The sequence below is a fragment of the Oncorhynchus keta genome, chromosome 25 (assembly GCF_023373465.1).
Source record: "Oncorhynchus keta strain PuntledgeMale-10-30-2019 chromosome 25, Oket_V2, whole genome shotgun sequence".
Lineage (NCBI taxonomy): Eukaryota > Metazoa > Chordata > Actinopteri > Salmoniformes > Salmonidae > Oncorhynchus > Oncorhynchus keta.
The window spans coordinates 33798501-33815945 of NC_068445.1; the positions used below are offsets into that span (position 1 = coordinate 33798501).

The 17445-nt window shown below is 46.6% G+C and overlaps 1 protein-coding gene across 2 annotated transcripts in view; it reads right to left on the bottom strand.

The window, feature by feature from the left end:
- The window catches only part of LOC118358550 (growth hormone receptor-like), a 103321-nt gene that overhangs the window by 57962 nt on the left and 27914 nt on the right, over nucleotides 1-17445 (bottom strand). For both annotated transcript variants that reach the window (XM_052479129.1, XM_052479130.1), the window contains one exon: nucleotides 10660-10777. In XM_052479129.1, the coding sequence (XP_052335089.1) occupies nucleotides 10660-10756 (97 nt within the window). In that variant the 5' untranslated portion in view covers nucleotides 10757-10777. The remainder of the gene's footprint in view (nucleotides 1-10659; nucleotides 10778-17445) is intronic.

Consider the following 17445-nt stretch of genomic DNA (forward strand, 5'->3'; position numbering starts at 1 on the left):
TCCAATTGATTCATTCACCCCCCCTCCTCTCCCCTGTAACTATCCCCCAGATCATTGCTGCAAATGAGAATGTGTTCTCAGTTAATTTACCTTGTAAAATAAGAGTTAAAGAAAATACCAACAATAGTTCTATGTGGGTTAGATTGAGTTGAGCCTTAAGACCATCATCCCCATTCTACTTTGAAGTGTGATAACCATAGTTTGCCGGGGTCCACTCACAGTCCCAGACAGATTAGCCAGGATCCAGTCATTTATTAGCCCAAGATAATGTTAATCTCCTGTAATAACCTCCCAACCACAGCATTAGCTTGGTTATGTCATATTAAGAATGGCTGAGAGTAAATATAGATGAGTCGGTCGGGTTACAGTTACCCTTCTCAACAGACACGCGCACACTGCTTTGGCATTGGATTGCTTTGTTAAGATTAGTCGCTGGTCTCTCACACGGACTGTCTGAGGTGGTTCTAGCCTAGTTTTCACTGGGAGTTTTTAGTTGTCATGAGCCAACATAAAATATTCTCACATCATTTTGTTCTGTTACTGGCCTCCTTATAGAGTATGTTTCTACCTGGAACATGGAATAAGGCCTGAGCATTGTATGGTTTCTCCAGGCTAATATCTGCCAGATGTTTGAATGGTGTGCCAAGAACACTACGAGAACTGAACAAAGCTGGGATCTCCTGGCAAGAGGCCAAAGCCCTCATACAGAAGAGAGTGAGGTGGAGAGCCATGGTGGATGCACAAATTGGAAATGTATCATCTGAACATCCCTCATACCCTCCATCCCTTACCCCTTGAAAGTTCTTCCCTGGTTCTCCTTCCATTCTTTCCCATAAATCCTTGTCTTTATCATTGGGCCCTGTCTCTCATTAACTTGTCTATATCGTTGGGCCCTGTCTCTCATTAACTTGTCCATATCGTTGCGCCCTTTTCTCTCCTTAACTTGGCTGTATAGTTGGGCCCTGTCTCTACTTAACTTGGCTGTATCGTTGGGCCCTTTTCTCTCCTTAACTTGGCTGTATAGTTGGGCCCTGTCTCTACTTAACTTGGCTGTATCGTTGGGCCCTTTTCTCTACTTAACTTGGCTGTATCGTTGGGCCCTTTTCTCTCCTTAACTTGGCTGTATCGTTGGGCCCTGCCTCTACTTAACTTGGATGTATCGTTGGGCCCTGACTCTACTTAACTTGGCTGTATCGTTGCGCCCTTTTCTCTCCTTAACTTGGCTGTATAGTTGGGCCCTTTTCTCTACTTAACTTGGCTGTATCGTTGCGCCCTTTTCTCTCCTTAACTTGGCTGTATAGTTGGGCCCTGTCTCTACTTAACTTGGCTGTATCGTTGGGCCCTTTTCTCTACTTAACCTGGCTGTATCGTTGGGCCCTTTTCTCTACTTAACTTGGATGTATCGTTGGGCCCTGCCTCTACTTAACTTGGCTGTATCGTTGGGCCCTTTTCTCTACTTAACTTGGCTGTATCGTTGGGCCCTGCCTCTACTTAACTTGGCTGTATCGTTGGGCCCTTTTCTCTCTTTAACTTGGCTGTATCGTTGGGCCCTGCCTCTACTTAACTTGGCTGTATCGTTGGGCCCTGCCTCTACTTAACTTGGCTGTATCGTTGGGCCCTGCCTCTACTTAACTTGGATGTATCGTTGGGCCCTGCCTCTACTTAACTTGGATGTATCGTTGGGCCCTGCCTCTACTTAACTTGGCTGTATAGTTGGGCCCTTCCTCTACTTAACTTGGCTGTATTGTTGGGCCATTTTCTCTACTTAACTTGGCTGTATCGTTGGGCCCTTTTCTCTCCTTAACTTGGCTGTAACGTTGCGCCCTTTTCTCTCCTTAACTCTCCTGTATCGTTGGGCCATTTTCTCAACTTAACTTGGCTGTATCGTTGGGCCCTTTTCTCTCCTTAACTTGGCTGTAACGTTGGGCCCTTTTCTCTCCTTAACTCTCCCGTATCGTTGGGCCCTTTTCTCTCCTTAACTCTGCTGTATCGTCAGGCCCTTTTCTCTCCTTAACTCTGCTGTATCGTTGGGCCCTTTTCTCTCCTTAACTTGGCTGTATCCTTGGGCCCTGCCTCTCCTTACCTTTGGCTGTATAGTTGGGCCCTGCCTCTCCTTAACTTGGCTGTATCGTTGTGCTCTGCCTCTACTTAACTTGGATGTATCGTTGGGCCCGTTTCTCTCCTAAACTCTGCTGTATCGTTGGGCCCTTTTCTCTCCTTAACTTGGCTGTATAGTTGGGCCCTTTTCTCTCCTTAACTTGGCTGTATAGTTGGGCCCTTTTCTCTCCTTAACTTGGCTGTATAGTTGGGCCCTGCCTCTACTTAACTTGGCTGTATCGTTGGGCCCTTTTCTCTCCTTAACTTGGCTGTATCGTTGGGCCCTGCCTCTCCTTAACTTGGCTGTATAGTTGCGCCCTTTTCTCTCCTTAACTTGGCTGTATAGTTGGGCCCTGCCTCTACTTACATTTACATTTACATTTAAGTCATTTAGCAGACGCTCTTATCCAGAGCGACTTACAAATTGGTGCATACACCTTATGACATCCAGTGGAACAGCCACTTACAATAGTGCATCTAAATCTTTTTAGGGGGGTGAGAAGGATTACTTACCCTATCCTAGGTATTCCTTGAAGAGGTGGGGTTTCAGGTGTCTCCGGAAGGTGGTGATTGACTCCGCTGTCCTGGCGGATGTCCTTATCTTGGCTGTATCATTGGGTCCTTTTCTCTCCTTAACTTGGCTGTATCATTGGGCCCTTTTCTCTACTTAACTCGGCTGTATCGTTGCGCCGTTTTCTCTACTTAACTCTGCTGTATCGTTAAGCCCTTTTCTCTCCTTAACTTGGATGTATCATTGGGCCCTGCCTCTCCTTAACTTGGATGTATCATTGGGCCCTGTCTCTACTTAACTTGGCTGTGTCGTTGGGTCCTTTTCTCTCCTTAACTTGGCTGTATCATTGGGCCCTCCCTCTACTTAACTTGGATGTATCGTTGGGTCCTTTTCTCTCCTTAACTTGGCTGTATCGTTGGGCCCTTTTCTCTACTTAACTTGGCTGTATCGTTGGGCCCTTTTCTCTACTTAACTTGGCTGTATCGTTGGGCCCTGCCTCTACTTAACTTGGCTGTATCGTTGGGCCCTTTTCTCTACTTAACTTGGATGTATCGTTGGGCCCTTTTCTCTCCTTAACTTGGCTGTATCGTTGGGCCCTGCCTCTACTTAACTTGGCTGTATCGTTGGGCCCTTTTCTCTCCTTAACTTGGCTGTATCGTTGGGCCCTTTTCTCTCCTTAACTTGGCTGTACCATTGGGCCCTGTGTCTACTTAAGTTGGCTGTATAGTTGCGCCCTTTTCTCTCCTTAACTTAGCTGTATCGTTGGGCCCTGCCTCTCCTTAACTTGGCTGTATAGTTGTGCCCTTTTCTCTCCTTAACTTGGCTGTATAGTTGGGCCCTTTTCTCTACTTAACTTGGCTGTATAGTTGTGCCCTTTTCTCTCCTTAACTTGGCTGTATAGTTGGGCCCTTTTCTCTACTTAACTTGGCTGTATCGTTGCGCCCTTTTCTCTTCTTAACTTGGCTGTATTGTTGGGCCCTGTCTCTCCTTACCTTGGCTGTATAGTTGGGCCCTTTTCTCTACTTAACTTGGCTGTATCATTGGGCCCTTTTCTCTCCTTAACTCTGCTGTATAGTTGCGCCCTTTTCTCTACTTAACTTGGCTGTATCATTGGGCCCTTTTCTCTCCTTAACTCTGCTGTATAGTTGCGCCCTTTTCTCTCCTTAACTTGGCTGTATAGTTGGGCCCTGCCTCTCCTTAACTTGGATGTATCGTTGGGCCCTTTTCTCTCCTTAACTCTGCTGTATCGTTGGGCCCTTTTCTCTCCTTAACTCTGCTGTATAGTTGCGCCCTTTTCTCTCCTTAACTTGGCTGTATAGTTGGGCCCTGCCTCTACTTAACTTGGCTGTATCGTTGGGCCCTTTTCTCTACTTAACTTGGCTGTATCGTTGGGTCCTTTTCTCTCCTTAACTTGGCTGTATCGTTGGGCCCTGCCTCTACTTAACTTGGATGTATCGTTGGGCCCTGCCTCTACTTAACTTGGCTGTATCGTTGGGCCCTTTTCTCTACTTAACTTGGCTGTATCGTTGTGCCCTTTTCTCTCCTTAACTTGGCTGTATAGTTGCGCCCTTTTCTCTCCTTAACTTGGCTGTATAGTTGCGCCCTTTTCTCTCCTTAACTTGGCTGTATAGTTGCGCCCTTTTCTCTCCTTAACTTGGCTGTATCGTTGCGCCCTTTTCTCTCCTTAACTTGGCTGTATAGTTGGGCCCTTTTCTCTCCTTAACTTGGCTGTATAGTTGCGCCCTTTTCTCTCCTTAACTTGGCTGTATAGTTGGGCCCTGCCTCTCCTTAACTTGGCTGTATCGTTGGGCCCTTTTCTCTCCTTAACTCTGCTGTATAGTTGCGCCCTTTTCTCTCCTTAACTTGGCTGTATAGTTGGGCCCTGCCTCTACTTAACTTGGCTGTATCGTTGGGCCCTGTCTCTACTTAACTTGGCCAAGCCCTGCTACAAACCGTAAACACAACCCAGTACTGCTCTTTGTAGGGCTCAGACTGAGGGCTCTGAAATTGTAGTGCATGTGTGTATGTGTGTGTGTGTGTGTGTGTGTGTGTGTGTGTGTGTGTGTGTGTGTGTGTGTGTGTGTGTGTGTGTGGGGGGGGCAAGGCGTACCAAACGATGTGCAGTCACTGCTTGTTTCTGCCTGCATGGCTAAATAGCAAGAGCCTCAAAATCAGCACAACAGGATCAATAGGTACGCAGGGTCCAGACAGTCAGACGCACGCACATAGGCACACACTCACACACTAATCACCCTGGTCTGGCCCTAAACACAGGGAGCGTCTCCAAAAGCATATTTTCTACTTGTTATGCGGTCTGCCCACTGGTGAAAAAACATGTACCTAAAGATTTCTAGGAACGCCCAACAGAACTTGCATTTCAGAGGCACATCTGGTAAATATATGTAAAGCGTAGAAATACTAAAACAGGTTGGGGTAGAAACTATGACGGAACTAGAGACACGCTGAGAGTTTCAAGGGCGTTTAGATAGAAGAGGTAGAGGAAATAGTGGAGTGAATAAGAGAGGAGAGAGAATGAGAGAGGCAGAGAGAGGCAGAGAAAGGAGGAAGATGTTTCACTGTTGTGGAGGAAGACTGGGCCAGTTCCAAATCACATACACATGGTTAGCAGATGTTAATGCGAGTGTAGCGAAATGCTTGTGCTTCTACTTCCGACAGTACAGTAATATCTAAAAGTAATCTAACAATTCCCTAACAACTACCTAATACACACAAATCTAAAGGGCTGAATGAGAATATGTGCATATGAATATATGGATGAGCGATGGCCGAGCGGCATAGGCAAGATGCAATAGATGGTATAAAATACAGTATATACATATGATATGAGTAATGTAAGATATGTAAAGATTATTAAAGTGGCGTTATTTAAAGTGACTAGTGATCCATTTATTAAAGTGGCCAGTGATTTGTTCTCAATGCAGGCAGCAGCCTCTCTATGTTAGTGATGGCTGTTTTAACAGTCTGATGGCCTTGAGGTAGAAGCTGTTTTTCAGTCTCTCGGTCCCAGCTTTGATGCACCTGTACTGACCTCGCCTTCTGGATGTTTGTGGTATGAACAGAAAGTTGCTTGGGTGTTTGCTGTCCTTGATTATCTTTTTGGCCTTCCTGTGACGTTGAGTGCTGTAGGTGTCCTGGAGGGCAGGTAGTTTGCACCCGGTGATGCGTTGTGCAGACCTCACCACCCTCTGGAGAGCGTTGTGGTTAAGGTCGGTACAGTTGCCGTACCAGGCTGTGATACAGCCCGACAGGATCGTCTTGACTGTGCATCTGTAAAAGTTTGTCAGGGTTTTGAGTGACAAGCCAAATTTCTTCAGCCTCCTGAGGTTGAAGAGGCGCTGTTGCACCTTCTTCACCACACTGTCTGTGTGGGTGGACCATTTCAGTTTGTCTGTGATGTGTACGCCGAGGAACTTAAAACTTTCCACCTTCTCCACTGCTGTCCCTTAGATGTGGATGGGGGGGTGCTCTCTCTGCTGTTTCCTGAAGTCCACAATCATCTCCTTAGCACTGCCTTCATTGACAACCAATCAAATGAACACGGAACTCTGTGGTTCCCGGAGACTGCTCAGCGTCTGACTACATCCCAAATGACACCCTATTCCCCATAGGGCTCTGTTCAAAAGTAGTGCACTTCATAGGGAATAAGGTGGAATTTTGGACACATAATGATGGCCAGTCGTTATCTAAATAGTTATCAGAAGTTTGTGTAAACTGGAAGCGATAAGTGTTTGCAGCAGTTTTTGGGAACAGCCTATTGCCAGGTGAACTAAAGACCCCCGGGGAAAGACAGACACTAGAATCAAACTATTTGTGTATCATTTTAGCTACCCACAATTCAGTAACACATATCACAAACACAAAACCAGAGAAAGCTCACTAATAAAAACTACTTTAGTAGGCATTATTATTGTCATTGCTTTTTTATTTAGCCAACTTTTGAAATTATTAAAATGATATGTTCTACATGCTTTTGTCACCTGTATGAACCTTATTGATACCCACTCTGACCTTCTAGAAGTCCAGGAACAAAGTGAGGCTTAGTTTCAGAGAGGAGAGGCCACACCACCCAGATGTTAATGTGAGAGAGGGGTGAGGCCACACCATCCAGATGTTAATGTGAGAGGGGTGAGGCCACACCACCCAGATGTTAATGTGAGAGGAGCGAGGCCACACCACCCAGATGTTAATGTGAGAGAGGGGTGAGGCCACACCACCCAGATGTTAATGTGAGAGGAGCGAGGCCACACCACCCAGATGTTAATGTGAGAGAGGGGTGAGGCCACACCACCCAGATGTTAATGTGAGAGGAGCGAGGCCACACCACCCAGATGTTAATGTGAGAGAGGGGTGAGGCCACACCACCCAGATGTTAATGTGAGAGAGGGGTGAGGCCACACCACCCAGATGTTAATGTGAGAGGAGCGAGGCCACACCACCCTTATGTTAATGAGAGAGGGGCAAGGCTACACCACCCAGATGTTAATGTGAGAGGAGCGAGGCCACACCACCCAGATGTTAATGTGAGAGAGGGTGAGGCCACACCACCCAGATGTTAATGTGAGAGGAGCAAGGCCACACCACCCAGATGTTAATGTGAGAGAGGAGCGAGGCCACACCACCCAGATGTTAATGTGAGAGAGGGTGAGGCCACACCACCCAGGTGTTAATGTGAGAGGAGCGAGGCCACACCACCCAGATGTTAATGTGAGAGGAGCGAGGCCACACCACCCAGATGTTAATGTGAGAGGAGCAAGGCCACAACACCCAGATGTTAATGTGAGAGAGGGGTGAGGCCACACCACCCAGATGTTAATGTGAGAGGAGCGAGGCCACACCACCCAGGTGTTAATGTGAGAGAGGGGTGAGGCCACACCACCCAGATGTTAATGTGAGAGAGGGGTGAGGCCACACCACCCAGATGTTAATGTGAGAGGAGCGAGGCCACACCACCCAGATGTTAATGTGAGAGGGGGGTGAGGCCACACCACCCAGATGTTAATGTGAGAGGGGGGTGAGGCCACACCACCCAGATGTTAATGTGAGAGAGGGGTGAGGCCACACCACCCAGATGTTAATGTGAGAGAGGGGTGAGGCCACACCACCCAGGTGTTAATGTGAGAGAGGGGTGAGGCCACACCACCCAGGTGTTAATGTGAGAGGAGCGAGGCCACACCACCCAGATGTTAATGTGAGAGAGGGGTGAGGCCACACCACCCAGATGTTAATGTGAGAGAGGAGCGAGGCCACACCACCCAGATGTTAATGTGAGAGAGGGGTGAGGCCACACCACCCAGATGTTAATGTGAGAGAGGGGTGAGGCCACACCACCCAGGTGTTAATGTGAGAGAGGGGTGAGGCCACACCACCCAGGTGTTAATGTGAGAGGAGCGAGGCCACACCACCCAGATGTTAATGTGAGAGAGGGGTGAGGCCACACCACCCAGGTGTTAATGTGAGAGGAGCGAGGCCACACCACCCAGATGTTAATGTGAGAGGAGCGAGGCCACACCACCCAGATGTTAATGTGAGAGAGGGGTGAGGCCACACCACCCAGATGTTAATGTGAGAGGAGCGAGGCCACACCACCCAGATGTTAATGTGAGAGAGGGGTGAGGCCACACCACCCAGGTGTTAATGTGAGAGGAGCGAGGCCACACCACCCAGATGTTAATGTGAGAGGAGCGAGGCCACACCACCCAGATGTTAATGTGAGAGAGGGGTGAGGCCACACCACCCAGATGTTAATGTGAGAGAGGAGCGAGGCCACACCACCCAGATGTTAATGTGAGAGAGGGGTGAGACCACACCACCCAGATGTTAATGTGAGAGAGGGGTGAGGCCACAACACCCAGGTGTTAATGTGAGAGGAGCAAGGCCACACCACCCAGATGTTAATGTGAGAGAGGGGTGAGACCACACCACCCAGATGTTAATGTGAGAGAGGGGTGAGGCCACACCACCCAGGTGTTAATGTGAGAGGAGCAAGGCCACACCACCCAGATGTTAATGTGAGAGAGGGGTGAGACCACACCACCCAGATGTTAATGTGAGAGAGGGGTGAGGCCACACCACCCAGATGTTAATGTGAGAGAGGGGTGAGGCCACACCACCCAGGTGTTAATGTGAGAGGAGCAAGGCCACACCACCCAGATGTTAATGTGAGAGGGGGGTGAGGCCACACCACCCAGATGTTAATGTGAGAGAGGGGTGAGGCCACACCACCCAGGTGTTAATGTGAGAGAGGGGTGAGGCCACACCACCCAGGTGTTAATGTGAGAGAGGGGTGAGGCCACACCACCCAGATGTTAATGTGAGAGAGGGGTGAGGCCACACCACCCAGGTGTTAATGTGAGAGAGGGGTGAGGCCACACCACCCAGATGTTAATGTGAGAGAGGGGTGAGGCCACACCACCCAGATGTTAATGTGAGAGGGGGTGAGGCCACACCACCCAGGTGTTAATGTGAGAGAGGGGTGAGGCCACACCACCCAGGTGTTAATGTGAGAGAGGGGTGAGGCCACACCACCCAGATGTTAATGTGAGAGAGGGGTGAGGCCACACCACCCAGGTGTTAATGTGAGAGAGGGGTGAGGCCACACCACCCAGGTGTTAATGTGAGAGAGGGGTGAGGCCACACCACCCAGGTATTCATGTGAGAGAGGAGCGAGGCCACACCACCCAGGTATTCATGTGAGAGAGGAGCGAAGCCTCACCACCCAGCTATTTATGTGAGAGAGGGGAGAGAGATCCCTGTGTGATGACTCACGGGAGAGTTCTCAACTCCTGCCAAAGACGTGTTCCAACATTAAATCTTCACCAGCAGGCCAACAGCGACCCATTACTTTTACAGTTTAATCCATAAGGGAGTGCTCCAGGTTTATGCCCTTATAATCTATGGACCACTGAGCTCTGGGTAGAGGAGGAGGCGAGGAAGAGAGGATGAGGAGAGGATTGAGGACTCCCCATGGAGAGTGCTTTTAGACAGGGTCACAGAGAGATACATTATGTACTGGAGTCCTCCAGACCAAATTAAAAAACATTCCAGAGTAGTGGAGACAGGCTCATGGTAAGTGACAAAACATTCTAGATCACTCCATACAGATTGACCAAACATCATGTGAGGGAACACTTTCTACAATAGAGGTTGGCCCAGAGCTGTTCACTTTAACCCACTTACAATGGACAGAGTCCATTTGAGCAGCAGCCAGTGCATTGCAAGGACATCGCTCAACTCCGAGTCCAGCTATCTCTCTCTATAACGCCATGTTCTGAACTCAGAGACTCTGAGCATAGTTTCACAAATGATGTGGCAACAGAATATGGCCATGAATATGACATTCCTGAATTTTGTTCCCTTAGATTGCACCACTCAGGAGAGACACCATTTACATGGTTACTGGAGAAAAACAATTAGGGCTCCCTTCCACATTTTCTTTACGCATGATATCTATAGCTTATTACATTTGACATATTATTTGTCCTTTGTAGTAGTGGTTACTAAACGTGCAGTATATAAAATGCATGTTTTCCTTGGCTGTATGGAGGGAGCTGTGTTAGGTCAACATGTAACCCATCCTGTCTGCCTGTCCCTGGACTTTGTCACAGCCCAGTTCAATCTATTTACCTTCACTATTGATCTGGTGCAGTCGGACTGGCTGAAAAATGAAAGGCTGCCGTTTGCTCAACCAACAACCTTTTCCCATGTGCGCAAACACAGGACTCTGCAACTGTTGTCTGATATAAGATTTGATACGTGTAAATGCCCTGGACTGTGCAATATTGGATCGAACAAGAAAGGGCATCGGTTCACATGCTAAAGATTTGATAGTAAAAAGAGCAATAGATCCGATTTAGAAAAAAAGGAATATTGTGTTATAAGATAGATGATTGTTGTCAGAGATAAATGACAGTTACCGTAGGTGGAATTAGATACAGTAGGAGTGTCATACATATCAACACATCACATTCTCTCTACAGTGCTGTCAATCACATGACGAGACAAACGGGTGTGTGAAAAGGTACGGGGTCTACCTGATGACGTCATAGAGCCAGGGTCCATCAGCGAGACTGATCTCACAGCAGACAGCAAACCCAGGGGGAAGAGGAGGAGGAAGGATGGAGCAGCCATGACAGGGGGAGCTTTCCTTTGCTGGAGAGAGAGAGAAACAGACAATTGTCAGCGATGTTACCCACTGACATCCCTGTGTGAAATACTGAGCCAATATCTTCTTTACCCTGCACTCTCTTCCTTTCCCTACCACCCCCCCTCTCCACTCTTATCTGCCCTGCAAGCACAAACTGTGACTGACATTTATTTTCAGCTGGCCTATGTGAAACCTAACCCCGGACAGCACATAATTAACATCCAAGCAGCTACAGAGACGCTCCACACTACTGTGCACAAGGTACTGTATGTTGCCCAATGTGTTTGTAGTGTGTGTGCGTGCGTGTCCATAATATAAGAGGCATATTTCATTTTATGCCTGCTACAGCGACAAGCAAAAATGTAAATGCAATACATTTTGTATTTCAAACGCACTCCAATGTATAATTAAGCTGACCTTCAATGGCCTATCCTTAGTGACTTTGCAAACATCCATTCGATATGACTACAGTAGTTGTTGACTGTAACCTTTACAGTTCCAGGTGGTCCCGTGCGGTGCCATCCTCCTAAAACTAAAATAGCAGTTCTCATGAAGGCAGGGTGGTAGTGACACAGCAACACTGACAAAACGGTTGTGGTTCACCAAGGGGAACAGATTCTACATGTGGCAAGTCCAGACCCTATATATAGGCCAACCTCTGTCTCTCTCCCTTTGTCTCCGTCTGTCTCCCCCTCTCCCCCCTCTCTTTCTGTTTCCCTGTCTCTATCACTCTCTCTCTCTCTTTCAAACATCTATTTAGAGCACTGCTTCCCAAATCTGACTGGATTGGGGTCAACTAGAAGTCTTCAGAACCTTCTGGTAACCCCTAAGTGGATATAACAGGTGTTTCTTGCCACAACCTTGTCCGAAGCTACCACCCAGAAGGGACTGACTGACTGGCTGGTCAAGAAGCCTTAGGGGAGACACTAGAGACTAATATTCCTACCGATACTAAAATCTCTATTTATCCAAGTGGGGTATTCATGACAGTATCTAATAACGTTAGAAAAACGACCTGGCCATGTTAGAAAAACGACCTGGCCATGTTAGAAAAACAACCTGGCCAAGATGTGTTTTATGACAAAGCCACCTATGACAACAATGCAGAGACCGGCAGAACAGGAAGGACTAGAAATTCAAACCTATTGAACTGAAAAAGACCTGAAGTATCAGCTTCAAGGCAAAGTAGGTTGAGAATGGGTTACATATATGCTACATTTGGTTTTGAAATGTTTTTATGTATTGTATGGCATTTGTGACAAGTATCAAATGTTATCCTACATATGATCTGTCCATTGAGAAGCATTAGGAGCTCAATCATATATACACTGAGTGTACAAAACATTAGGAACAGTGTGGTCCTAATATTGAGTTGCACCCCCTTTTGCCCTCAGGACAGTCTCAATTTTGTCGGGGCATGGAAGCTCACTCATATCTGTAATATAAACAAACCACTTCCTGAGACTCAAAGCCCATCTGTTGCGTGTGTGTTTACAGGCCAGGAGGCCAACATATACAAGGCAGGGATTCAAAAGTAAGGAATCTGGCAAAAGGGATACTTGTTTGGCCATAGAAAATGGTTCAGTCCAAAATCAATTACTCCTTTCCTTCCACTTAGTTGTGCTCCCTCTTTCTCACCCGCTATTCCTTCTTCTCGCACCTCACACACCTCGGGGAACGCACTCCTCGCAGTCTCTGAAAAAGTTTTCTACTGAAAAAGTTTGGCTACTAGCTAGCTACCTTCTGAGTTTGGATCCCGCGACAGGGTTGGCCACACTCTGCCATCTGTCCAGGGATCCTGCCGATCAAGGGTCTGATGTGCTGCTTGGTGTAGCAGCGAGCCTAGCTACCACTGTTAGCTGCCTATCAAGCCAGCTGGGTTTTCTTGAGGGTTTGAAAGTAGCCAGTTAGCTCTTGTGGCTTGGAATGCAGATTGTCCCGGTTTTATGACTGTCTAGATCCCTGTTGCTGTTTCAGGACTATCCTGAAGCTGTGCGCCAGAAGAGAAAATAACTTATCCCGGCCATGAAAGCAGCCAGAGCGCGTGGGGACATTGCTTACATTTGCTATGACAGGCTCATTGTCCACCCTCCCTCTCAAAATCCTGGAAGAGAGGAGACAGCCAAGCCTATGGGTTTATAGTTTCAACCCCCCCCCCCCTCCACACACACATCAACTGATTTGTTTGTTATTTTCCATAGTATGTCTATCTCTGAGAAGTTACCCAGGAAAGGGATGAAAATAGCCCATTTTAATATATGTATTCTTACATGCTGACCACATCGCTCGCGTGTGAGAGTGTTGCAAAATAAATGTACACATACATTTTATTCAATCATTGCACCCACACTGCACACGCGCATCTGCGTGGCCAGGCGCTAATATAGTACTGGATTCTATTTGTGGCGCTCAACGCGCTGCAAGAACAGCCTCTCCCATATCCTCATTGTTTTTTAGGAGCAGATACCCATGTGCCATCTCCTCATTGTTTTTTAGGAGCAGATACCCATGTGCCATCTCCTCATTGTTTTTTAGGAGCAGATACCCATGTGCCATCTCCTCATTGTTTTTTAGGAGCAGATACCCATGTGCCATCTCCTCATTGTTTTTTAGGAGCAGATACCCATGTGCCATCTCCTCATTGTTTTTTAGGAGCAGATACCCATGTGCCATCTCCTCATTGTTTTTTAGGAGCAGATACCCATGTGCCATCTCCTCATGTGCCATCTCCTCATTGTTTTTAGGAGCAGATACCCATGTGCCATCTCCTCATTGTTTTTAGGAGCAGATACCCATGTGCCATCTCCTCATTGTTTTCAGATACTCATTGCCATCTCCTCATTTTTTTAGGAGCAGATACCCATGTGCCATCTCCTCATTGTTTTTTAGGAGCAGATACCCATGTGCCATCTCCTCATTGTTTTTAGGAGCAGATACCCATGTGCCATCTGCCATCTCCTCATTGTTTTTAGGAGCAGATACCCATGTGCCATCTCCTCATTGTTTTTAGGAGCAGATACCATGTTTTATGTGGAGCAGATACCCATGTGCCATCTCCTCATTGTTTTTTTAGGAGCAGATCTCCTCGTTGTTTTTACCCATGTGCCATCGTTGTTTTTTAGGAGCAGATACCCATGTGCCATCTCCTCGTTGTTTTTTAGGAGCAGATACCCACGTGCCATCTCCTCGAAGAATAAATACACAACACAGAGGACTAAAGGTCAAGAGGGAATTAACGATCAATAGAAAGTGTTTTTTCTGTAATAGGGAATTATGATCAATGGAAATAGTTGTTTTTAAGGATTAATGGTTCAGAGACATGGGAGGAATTTCAGTCCACAACTCATAGCTTCATGTGGCAAGATCTCATTGGTCTGAAAAGTCTATACATTGAGCCTGACTATGGATACTTGTTATTTGGCCATTGGCCAATTTTATTGCCAGAAATTCTAATTGGTCAACCACAGGCTAGGGTTGGTGGTTAAAAATTACATCATGTCTTTTGTTCTGTGGAGAATCATTGAGGACAGGGAAGAATGAACATCTACCATCTACTTCTCAGCATAACAACTATGATTTGTTCTCTTTGAATAAACCTATTTTTCTCCCCCTGATTTGCTTTGGGGTCAGTGTTATTGAAGAATAACAACAACTGCTAACAGTTTTTAGGAGCATATACCCAGGTGGGTGATTGAAAGACTAACTGAGGTCCACATTCCAGTCGGTGGTGGTAATCCACCTAAAGTTAGTTGCCAACCGCCATATAAAGTCCAAAATAAGAAGAAACCCGAAGGAAGGAGGAGAGATGACTAGAAACGAATTCAGGTCCCCAGTCCAGAGCTTCCGGCGACGGTCCCAAGTCCAGCGCTTCCAACCTCCCATGACAGTCCACGGTCCGGAACCTCCTGCGACGGTCCACGGTCCAGAACCTCCTGCGACGATGCCCAGTCCAGGCATGGTGTCCAGTCCCGCTCCAAGGCCGGAGCCTTCCTCTGCGCCGATGCCCAGTCCAGGCACGGCGTCCAGTCCTGCTCCATGGTTGGACCCGTTGTCTGGGCGGGGGCAAATTCCCAGCTGACTCAGGTGGCATCAGACTGATAACACGCTCATTAGGGCGAATGTCGTGCCTCAGACACCAACACAACTCTCTCATTTCTCTCTCCTCCAATTTCTCCATCTTCTCCCAGATTGGCTCTGGTTCACTTCTCGGCCCCGCCGACCACCCCGTGTGCTCCCCCCTAAAACAAAATCGGGGCTGTCTTTTGGGCTTTCTCTGTGGCCGTGAACACCGTCATCGTCGCTGTCCTCTCTTCTCTCCTTGCGTCTGCTTTCCAAGGAAGGCTTTCGTGTCCTCCCATTATTTCCTCCCAAGTCCAGGATATCCAGAAGGTGGTCCTTCTGTGGCTCAGTTGGTAGAGCATGGCGCTTGTGTCCGATTCCCATTATTTCCTGACCCAAGTCAGCTAAATGGCATATATTATTATTAATATTCTTCTCGTCCTTGATCTCCTCCCAAGCCCAGGATACCTTCTCCTACTGAGCACGCTGCTTGTTCCTGGTGTGGTGGGATCTTCTGTCACGGTCGTCTTAAGAACATTCGTACCAAAGCGCAGCGTGATATGGGTTCCACATATTATAATTTGTGAAAAGCACAAAAAACAATAAAGAGCAAACAACACATGAAGCTTTGGAGTGCTCACAGGCAACTAAACATAAACAAGATCCCACAAAACACAGTGGGGAAATGGCTGCCTAAATATGATCTCCAATCAGAGACAACGCTAAACAGCTGCATCTGATTGGGAACCATACCAGGCCAACATAGAAATAAACAACCTAGATTACCCACCCTAGTCACACCCCGACCAAACCAAAATAGAGAATAAAAAGGCTCTCTATGGTCAGGGCGTGACACACACAGTATATACACAGTATATATATACACAGATATATATATATATATACACACACATACATACACAGATATATACAGTGCCTTGCGAAAGTATTCGGCCCCCTTGAATTTTGCGACCTTTTGCCACATTTCAGGCTTCAAACAAAGATATAAAACTGTATTTTTTTGTGAAGAATCAACAACAAGTGGGACACAATCATGAAGTGGAACGACATTTATTGGATATTTCAAACTTTTTTAACAAATCAAAAACTGAAAAATTGGGCGTGCAAAATTATTCAGCCCCCTTAAATTAATCCCGCTATCATCCAGAAGGCGAGGTCAGTACAGGTGCATCAAAGCTGGGACCGAGAGACTGAAAAACAGCTTCTATCTCAAGGCCATCAGACTGTTAAACAGCCACCACTAACATTGAGTGGCTGCTGCCAACACACTGACACTGACACTGTATGTAAACTTCTGACCCAATGGGAATGTGATGAAAGAAATAAAAGCTGAAATAAATTATTCTCTCTACTATTATTCTGACATTTTATATTCTTAAAATAAAGCGGTGATCCTAACTGACATAAAACAGAGATCTTTTACTAGCATTAAATGTCAGGAATTGGGAAAATTAAGTTTAAATGTATTTGGCTAAGGTGTATGTAAACTTCCGACTTCAGAGGTCGAGAGCTGTGTGTCCTCCGAAACACAACCCAACCAAGCCGTACTGCTTCTTGACACAATGCCCGCTTAAACCGGAAGTCAGCCACACCAATGTGATGGAGGAAACACTGTACACCTGGTGACCGTGTCAGCCAAACCGCCACAGAAGTCGCTAGAGCAAGATTGGACAAGGACATCCCTGCCGGCCAAACACTCCCCTTACCCAGACAACGCTGGGCCAATTGTGTTCCTCCCCATGGGTCTCCCGGGCGTGGCTGGCTGCGACAGAGCCTGGACATGAACCAGGATCACTCGTGGCACAGTTAGCACTGCAATGTGTGCCTTAGACCACTGCACTACTCGGAAGGCCTGATTCGGGGAACTAAATCAACCTATCAGGGAATTTACAAGAGGAAAAAGATCATCCACACGTATTGATCAAATTTGTACTCATATTGTAGAACTTTGTCCTAAAGCTGTATCCATACCCATTGGATGCAGTGATCAAAATAGTGGAGTTCCAAAAGCTGGGCCTAAAATAGTATATAAGAGATCATCCAAAATATTTTTCTGTGACTCTTATTTGGATAATGTTAAAAATATTTATTGGTCTGAGGTGATAAATAAGGAGCATACAAATGCTGCACTTTATGAATGTACGCATTTGCTTCTTCCAATTATTGATAAACATGCACGTGTTAAGAAACTGACTGTTTGAACAGTTACGGTTCCATGGATTGATGAGGAATTGAAAAGCTGTATGGATGAAAGAGATGGAACTAAAGGACTGGCTAATAAGTCTGGCTGCACATCCGACTGGCTGACTTACTGCAAATTGAGAAATTATGTGACTTAACTCAACAAAAAGGAAGAATAACCTGTATTATGAAGCCAAGATCAACGATACAAAGAATGATGGAAGTACTTTAAATTAAATTATGGACAGAAAGACATATTCAACTCCATCTTTCATCAAATCAGATGGCTTATTCATCACAAAACCATGATGTTGCCAATTATTTTTATGATTCATTCATTGGCACAGTGGACAAGCTTAGGTAGGAAAAGCCAACAACGAACAATCGTGACTATGTCATATATTTAATCTGA